This window comes from Amphiura filiformis, chromosome 15, assembly GCF_039555335.1.
Source record: "Amphiura filiformis chromosome 15, Afil_fr2py, whole genome shotgun sequence".
NCBI classification, from domain to species: domain Eukaryota; kingdom Metazoa; phylum Echinodermata; class Ophiuroidea; order Amphilepidida; family Amphiuridae; genus Amphiura; species Amphiura filiformis.
In genome coordinates, this window is record NC_092642.1 from 32,548,475 (window position 1) to 32,557,835 (window position 9,361).

Here is a 9,361-nt window from a genome sequence, read left to right on the forward strand (position 1 = left end):
AGAGGTCACGAAGTTGCCGTCGTACTGTAATAACTCCCGTCATTTAGCTGTTCGTGTTGTCATAACTGGTGTTGTTGGTACAACTAGGTATATCACCGACACGTCTGTTTGATTTGATATATGTTGCCCGCTTTGTCACAAATTGCAAAACGCTGGTACAAAAAAGAAATCAAGAGAAAAATATTCTTGAGAAAAATTAAAACGGGAATCTCACGGAGGACACATTAACTCGTCAGCAAGGATATCTCGAAACTACCAACTTGCGGGTTTGCGCTCATTTCGTGGTAGCAGGTCACATGTTGCCAATACGTATTGTGTAGTTAGTTTTACTTGTCGCTCTTCAAAAAAGGTCAATTGTTTCTTATTTCTGTAGAATATTATCTTGATTATAATACGCCTTTAGATTATAGTTTCTGAAAGACCGCTCCAAGCACTTAATTGTAATCTTATTATCTGAACCATGTCTTGAAAACTGATTTAATTCGTATAAATGTATAAATAATTTCTCTCTGTGTATCAAGTGGCGCTTTGTAGCGCTGCTGTGGTCTTCACATGAGTACGCCATCTCACTCGATCTGATGCCAAGTGCGTTGAACCTTGCATTCCCTGGTTAGAAACCAGCTTCACGTCATTAGTCCAAGATGTTGGTGGACGTCCTCTTCTTCGTTTGCCTTCCATAGCCCCTTGCAAAATCTGCTTTTCTACACCTCCATGTTTCCTGACAATATGGCCAAAGTACTTCAGCTTTCTCTCCATTATGCCGCTTCTGATGGTTAGACTTGTACCAATCTTGTCGAGGAATTTGTTCTCCTGTCTTTCCATGTCACTCGTAGAAGCCTCCTGTAATAACACCACATCTCAAAAGCATCTACTCTTTTCCTATCATTCTTGGTCATAGCCCAAGACTCGCATCCATAAGTGGCAATGGAAAACACAGTTGCACGAAGTAGGCGTACCTTGAGGTCAATGGATAGGCCTCTGCTTTTCCATATGCTTTACATGCCCTGCACAGTTGTCCTTGCAATAGCCAGTCTTCTCTTAATTTCATTTGTGCTGTCACCACTGTTGTTAATCATTGAACCCAGATATTCAAATTGCTTCACCTCCTCAATCTGCTGTCCATCTATCACAAACTCATCACTTTTCCGTTCTCTGTCTACAACCATTATTTTTGTCTTCTTTGTGTTCAGGTGAAGGTGTTTTTCTTCGCTGGCCTCTTTGATGCGCTTCAAAAGATCAATCAGCTCTACTCTGCTGCTACAAATAAGAGTGGTATCATCAGCGTACCTCAGGTTAGTAATTCTTGTACCGCCAAACTTCACTCCACCTTCAAACCCCTCCAAAGCTGTTCTCATTATGTCTTCAGAGTAGATGTTAAATAGGTTTGGTGATAGCACACAGCCCTGTCGTAAGCCTCTTCCAATCTTGAACCAATCTGTGTCTCCACTACTTGTTCTGACTGCCGATTCTTGGTCTTCATATAAGCAGCTGATCAGATCCACAAGATGACTTGGGAAACCCATCTTTTTCATAGTTTCCCACATCTGAGGGTGGCTAACACAGTCAACAGCTTTACTGTAATCTATGAAGCACATGTAAAGAGGAAGTCTATGCTCTCTGCATTTCTCAATCACATTCCTGATATTGACAATTTGGTCCCTAGTACCCCTTCCTTCACGAAATCCTGCCTGCTCATCAGATATTTCTTGCTCCATTTTGTTCTTCATTCTCTTGATGATGATCTTCAGAAGCACTTTACTTGCATGACAAATCAGGCTGATGGTCCGGTGATTGGCACACTCTTTCAAATTTCCCTTCTTTGGCAGTGGAATAAATACTGCCCTGCACCAGTCTCTCGGCCATTTCTTCTTTTTCCAGATGATACCACATAGACGCCACATTAGGTCTATCCCTTCTTTCCCAGTTGCCTTCCACAACTCAGAAGCTATATTATCAATGCCAGGCGACTTAGCATTTTTCATTTGTTCCATGGCAAGCTCAACTTCAGATCTCAATGGTGGAGGTTCTTCCTCACTCGTTTCACACTGTACATACACCTTGTCATCTTGTGCCTCAAACAGCTGGGAACTATACTGAACCCATCGCCTTTTGATGTCTACACTTTCGGTAAGAGTGTTACCTTTCTCATCATTTATAACATCCATCCTGGGGGGTCCACTTCTTAATTTACACTAAGGTAATAAAGGTATTTTGAGATAAAAACTGAGGATTCGCTGTCGGGAAAATACTGCAAATGTTAAGTAATATTATGATTCTTTATTTTCGATAAAAAAAACCACTTACCCGGTAAGTATGAGTGGTACAATGCCGCAAACACCAACCATGATGAAGACGAAATTGGGTTGAGTCTGAACAGTTGCCGTGTAAATATTATTGAGGAATAAAGGTGACAGAAGCGTTCCCAAGTTCAAAACACTTGCTTCAAATGCAAATATAAGTCCTACAAAATGATAACAGAAAGGTATTTTATATTTACTTTAAAATTTCAAAACAAACAACGTTGCTTTGATTTCGCATTTAATCAGAGGCATCCACTGTTATTTTTTAAAGTTTTTCGGTGGGCAAACGTAGGAATTTATTTTTGAATATGTGTCCCAAAATGAGAATCAGAAACTGTAGATTTACCGAAAATAACAAGTTACTGGATTTTTAAATTGGCATTTTAAGGAAATATGCGTCCAAAACTGAACATTAGCTGTAAAAACTTTACTTGTTGTTTTTAAAGGTAATAAATAAGTATGTAAACCAGTCAACTCTATTTTTACAGACATTATGTTTTTTACACTGTTGTATAGCCGTTTTAAAGCAGAATTCTTTATTGGTAAGCAAACAGAATTATTCTCTGAAAGAAGCCTTTAACAGCTACTTGCCGATATCATGCTTGTGTGTCATTGAAACCAAAACACAAAATCACAAATAACACGAAGAAATCTTGTGTTATCCGTCCTTTTGGTGAATCCCGTGTTAGAATATTTGGTAGGTGGATCCAAGAGCAATCCTGGAATGAGGTCTATGATGGCGAGGGCACTCAGGCTAAAACTGACGTTTTGTATTCTATCTTAAACAAAGGTATTGACATGCATTTACCAACTAAATCTATTAAAATTCATCAGTCAGATAGGCCATGGATAACATCCAACATAAAGGAACTTATCTCTAAACGTCAATCTGCTTTTGCAGAGAACGACACTTTGAATTGGCGTAAACTAAGAAATGAAGTCTAAAGAGAGATTGGTAAAGCTAAAGTGTCTTTCAATGAAAGAGTTAGAAAACTGCAAAAAACTGAGCCACGTAAACATCCAAATCCAGTGGCCCAGATGGCATCTCCTAAACTCATTAAAGAGTTTGCGTATGAACTGAGTGGTCCACTGACTAATTTGCTTAATTGTTCTTTCCGTGAAGGGGTGGTTCCGTGCCAGTGGATGTCTGCTATTGTAGTCTCTATTCCCAAGCAGTTCCCCGCTTCTGTTGACAAAATGCGACCAATATCGCTCACTGATATATTTGCCAAAATAGCGGAAGGCCTTATTGCCAAGTGGGTTGTTAATGACATTCAAGACAGTATTGATATCAATCAATTTGGTAATATTCATGGCGTCTCAACGGCTCATTATCTTCTCAACCTCACTCATTTTTTATTCCATGGTTCAGATAAGACAAACAATGTTGGAACAGTAGTCCTCACCTACTTTTCCAAGGCATTTGACTTAGTTAGTCATACTGTTGCCATTCAAAAGCTTATCGCCTTGGGGTTCAGGGGAGTATTGTCTCGGATTTGTAGTTTTTTGGACAACCGTCGCCAATGCGTTCGTTACAATCAAACTTTGTCCGCTTACCTTCCTCTTAACGCTGATGTTCCACGGGGAACAACATTTGGGCACCTAACCTTTCAGGCAGTCATCAATGACGCGGCTAGCGATTGCAGGTCACACTATTGGAAATATGTTGACGACCTCACCTTCGCTGAAAACCGTTCCTCTAGTGTGACTAGCAATTTGCAGGCAGATCTTGATGACTTCCTGAAGTGGTCGGTAGATAATCAACTCCAACTTAATCCTGTCAAGTGTCAAACTATGCAAATTTGTTTCAAGATAGATTCTCCTCCTCAGCCAGACTTGAAAATTGGTCCCACTCCTCTCTCTTTTGTGTCTTCTGCCAAAGTGTTGGGTATTTGGCTCCAGACTGACCTCAAATGGGATGGTCAAGTTGACCACATATGGAAGAATTCCAATATAAGGCTATTCATGCTTCATTCTCTAAAGAAGTTTGGGTTCAATACATCCGAGTTAGTGAAAGTTTAGAGAGGAATACTGGTTGAATATTCCGATGTCATTTGGCACTCCACTCTCACTTCCAAGCAGGCCATCAAGCTTGAGAACATCCAGAAAAGAGCTCTGGGAATTATCCTTGGGTCCAATTATGTGTCTTATGACAATGCTCTTGTTGTGTGTAATCTTGATTAAAGCTGTCTGATAGGAGGGAGCAACATTGCCTTAATTTTGCTCGTACATTGTCCAAGTGTGATCGGACCACCAAGTTGCTTCCTCCCAACAGAGGTCAAGCTCATGGCAGACAATTAAGAAACAATGCCAATCTCTCCCAACTCCGTGCCCGTACTGACAGGTTTGCTAGGAGTCCAGTTCCTTACTTTGTTAGGCTGCTAAACAGCAACCCATCATAATCCTGGTTCATCCCTTGCATTAATTTGCTGTGGATCCTGTTTCTTTTTGTTTCTGACCTCATTTGTTGTTTTTATTTATTTATTTATTTATTTATTTATTTATTTATTTATTTATTTATTTATTTATTTATGTATTTATTTATTTATTTATTTATTTATTTATTTATTTATTTATTTATATAATTTATTTAATCCAATTACTACACTGAAATTTCAGTGACTCGAGACAAGCGGTTCAGTTTATATGATAGAAAACGAAGTACATCCTAGCGGTACCTTATTTCTGATCATAAATAACAAACCGCTTGTCTTGGGTCACTGAAATTCCAGTGTAGTAATTGGATTCCTTGCCCCTATAATATACATAACTTTTGTTACCACTGTGTTATTAGTTTTTAAGAAAAATGCAAAAATAGACACAAATTTATCGAGGGGTGTAGTATCCCCTTAAGGCCAATAATACGTCATGCACATTAATTATATTAATCAATTCGGTGTTATAGACTGTATAAGGTATGTCCTTTCTGCCCCATGTGCATGATTTTTCCTCGGGAGGGGAAACGGCCAAAACTTTCGTTTTGATAACTTATTGGCCGTAACTCATGAACCACAAGACCTATTATTGGCCATAACTCAATAGCTTATGGAAATATAAATGGTTATGAAATATAGTTAAGCTTTTGGGATCTCTTTTATAGAACCCATACCATTCATCTTGTGTGTCAGCTTTATTTATCTCAATATTTAAGTGTAAACACCACTAGGCCATACCCCCTCCTTAAAACATAGCATACCATAATTTTTAGAATTTACATACTGTGTCTTACCATGTTCTTCTGGTGAAACCATCTTAGATAGAATTGTCTCGATAACTGGTTGTGTGAGTGCTCTAAGACTCCCTATTGCTGAAACTGTAGTTTAGTAACAAAATGAGTAAGAGGAGGAAATTATTGAGCTTCCCAGATACCAACTGATTCACGTCTATGACCAATTGATCTTGAGGGCGTCATCATCTTCCGATGACGTCATACCATCCAACAAGGGATCAATTGGCATATACCATTGAGAAAGGCAAAAGACAGGATTGCCGAAACTGTATGGAAAACGTGAGTTTTTTCTTGGAATTTTTACTATGAAAACTTTGAAATCTTCCCAGATACCAGTCTTTTGTGAACATCAGTGTCAGAACAGGAGGAGAGTTCATAAGAGCTATGTCGGGACCTGAGATATGATATAGCACCGCCACCATGACCACGGCCATAAAGTTTCTAGTACATTTCGATTTATAATTATTTTAATGTTCAACCCACCTTGCAAAACAAGTCACTGAAGTACATGAACATGAGTACAATGATATAATTATAGTTGTACTGTGAGAAATGTACGAGTACGAGTGAAATATTTTGTAACTATCCTCTTCAAGATCCGTTGACCCCCATTGTGATGAGATAGACGGCCTGATTCTATCAAGCATATGACCTCAACAATCACCATAAATAATAAAAATACATTTCGGGATATTGCAAGACGTGACATTTTCGTCCCACTCATCCCACATCATTACAAAATGTGCACATAGACATACTTCCCAGCAAACACAAAACGTTTTCGACATCATTCGCAAAAGGTTATAAAAGGTTGTCAGAAAACGTTTAAATGTCGGGTTATATAAAGGGTATATTAAGAGTATAAAACGTTTTCATAACCTTAAAAAACATTTTTTATAATCTACTGCTCAGCAAACAAAAATGTTTTACAGAAAATGTTTAAATGTCGGGTTATATATAGTGTATAAAAACGTTTTAATAACATTCTAAAAACATTCTTGAAAACTTGATACAAAACATTCTAAACAGAATGTTATTTTGTGGTTGAAAAAATATTTTGCGAAAAATGTTTGCCCAAAATATTTTCAATAACGTTTTAAAAACGTTTTCATGACCTTTATATAACCCGACATTTAAATGTTATTAAAAGGTTTTGAAAAAACATTTTAAGAACATTTTGTATTTGCTGGGTTCAAATATTTTAACATAATGTTATTTAAGTATTGACACAATATTTGGGAAAAATGTTTGCAACAATAGTTTATAATAACATTTTTTGAAAACATTTAAAAATGTTGTTGTATTGTGTTTTTCATACAAAACGTTTTAAAACGTTATCATGACCTTTATATAACCCGACATTTTAATGTTATTAAAACGTTTTAACCTAAACCAAAAGCCAAAATATAACTTATTTAAAACGTTTTTGTGTTTGCTGGGTTTAGTGCACCAAATCTATTGCATCAATTGTGTATAAACACTTGTAAACGTGAGGATATCTTAAACTAAGATATCATACATGGTCATAAGCACTTACCTACAAATAACAGTGAAGTTTGATTGACGAATGCTAGGAATAATCCATTTATTATAGCAAGTACCAGGCTGATTTGTAACACCCATAGGTCGGACATGCACAGAGAAAATCCCTTGGTACCAACAACCATAGCTGCAAAATAAGATGAAACAATTAAATAAAACAATTTCGCGGTTCTCGGGTTGCGTGTTCTTGGTTGTTGTGACAATTTTATTTGAATAATATTGACGGGCCGCTTTTATTTTAAGATGTTTCCATATCCTCGTCAGGTTCGTGTTCACCAACATTGTGCCCAATAGGAGAAATTGTAAAATGTTACCCTGCATGACCATGATGACCATTGACCTCAAATTACCTCCGCTTGAATTTTTAACATGTCCCCCTCCTCAGGTTCATGTCCATCCACATTTGAAACAAGGGCATTTTTTTGGGTGGACCGGCGAAAATTTCGTACACTAACTTGTGTTACCATCCTCAAGCAGGCACTCGCATTTATAACCTTCTTGAAAAGGGGATCCGTTTTGCTGACCACTGATAAAAAATTTTGTTGTTCATTGGTCTACGTATGAAACCTACAAATTGAAATTCTAACCCTAAACTGTGATTTGCTGGTTAATTGTGCCATTAGCGATTAGCCTGCCTACCCTTTTTTAGTAAAGGAGCCTGAAATTGGAACCCTAAACGAGGTTCGTGATGTCGGGTGTCCCTACTATATTCCTGTTCGAGGATGGCAACACATGTGTTTGAGTATCTCTCGAGATGGATTCGAATTAGACCCTGGGATGGATTCATTTTAGAAAAAATTGAACCTACCTAGAGCACTGGTGAAAAGTACCAGGGCCACGAATCCCGAAATCGTGACAGAAGACCAACAAAATGGCGGACCCAAGCCATATATAATCACCATAGTTACCGAGTTTGCATTCAAAATCTCGTCCAGAAATTCTACGATGAATATTAATGCGAGTCTCAATCGGCGGTATCCTGTGTTATATCTGAACACATCTAGAACATTTTGAAATCTTGACTTCTTTGAAGTCTTCGCTTCTTGCCGCCAACGATTTTTGTCAACAGTTTCCAAAAAACATCGCGGTAGGAAGATATATAGGAGACATATGAGAAGGCTAGCTAAAGTTAACCATAGCGCTGGTCCGAAGCCAGTCTTTTCGATCAAAAACCCGATGCACAATTGAGGAACGGCAACTCCTATTACAAATGTCCCATGCAAAATCGCCATGCGAAACATTCGTGCTTCTTTTGTTGTGACGTCTGCTATGTAACCCGCGCATCCGGCAATTATCATTCCGTATCCACCCGTCAACCCTGGGATGAAAGAACCGATGGGAAATACCCAAAGTGGTAAATTGAAATAAAAGATTATCAAGTAAGTTATAGACATTATGACATAGCCAAGTGCCGCCAATCCAAGAACAAGTCGACGCCCTACTTTATCACTACATGCTCCGAGTATTGGTGCCATGAATAATGACGGTAGATCTCCGCACAAGGTGATCACCATCTGCCACCAGGCAACATCAGCTTGAATCTCAGTCAATATGATGTAATGAGGGTGGCTAGTATTGCGAGGCCCACAGAAGTTACCGCCACCGCTTGAAAAGATGACACCTCTCGCATCAGCTAATATTTGACGAAGAATTTGAGGCTTGATGGTCAGAAAGATTCCTAACGCAAAACCTATCAAGACAGCAATTGGTTCCACGGTTACACGTCTTGAAGCAGCTCTCTTTACATCAGTAGAAGCGTATGGAGATATTGCTTCCGACTGTTGCTCTTCTATGACCTCGGTTTCTATCTTATTATCGCTTTCTTTCTCCATTGTCTCCAATGTCTGCAAGTATTAGAAAGAAAAAAGATTTATACCGGGATGATTACACAGAAAAGAAAAGGCACAAAGAAAAAGACATTGATCCACAAGCCTCAGCACACTTTAGGTGACACCGGAGATGGTTACTACACAATTTACATTTGATGCTTTATCAACTAGTGAAATGCTTCGTTTCTTCTTATGTTGTATCTGATGATACACTAGTAGTATGTTATCTATAAAGTCAAAAAATTGTAACAATTTACTCCATACGGGTAAATTGTTACACCATGCAGGGTAAGTTGTTACAGTATTATAAACATGTAATGTATCCATAATGTAGAACACCCAACAAACACAATAATGTTATTAATGGAAAAACATGAGCCGTATAATTGTTTATGAACATGATGTATCCATTAAGTTACCTGTGCCCTTGTAACTTTAATTCGTAAAGCACAACTATTCTA

At 38.1% G+C, this 9,361-nt stretch overlaps 1 protein-coding gene across 1 annotated transcript; it reads right to left on the reverse strand.

Moving 5' to 3' along the window:
- Positions 1 to 8,908, reverse strand: LOC140172193 (proton-coupled folate transporter-like). The gene is made up of 5 exons (XM_072195513.1): positions 7,880 to 8,908; positions 7,067 to 7,198; positions 5,530 to 5,613; positions 2,305 to 2,461; positions 1 to 152 (listed from the first exon to the last, which is right to left on the reverse strand). Exons 1-5 carry the CDS (start codon positions 8,901 to 8,903, stop codon positions 44 to 46), a joined length of 1,506 nt encoding a protein of 501 aa, XP_072051614.1. The 5' UTR covers positions 8,904 to 8,908; the 3' UTR covers positions 1 to 43.
- Positions 8,909 to 9,361: the final 453 nt, after the last annotated feature.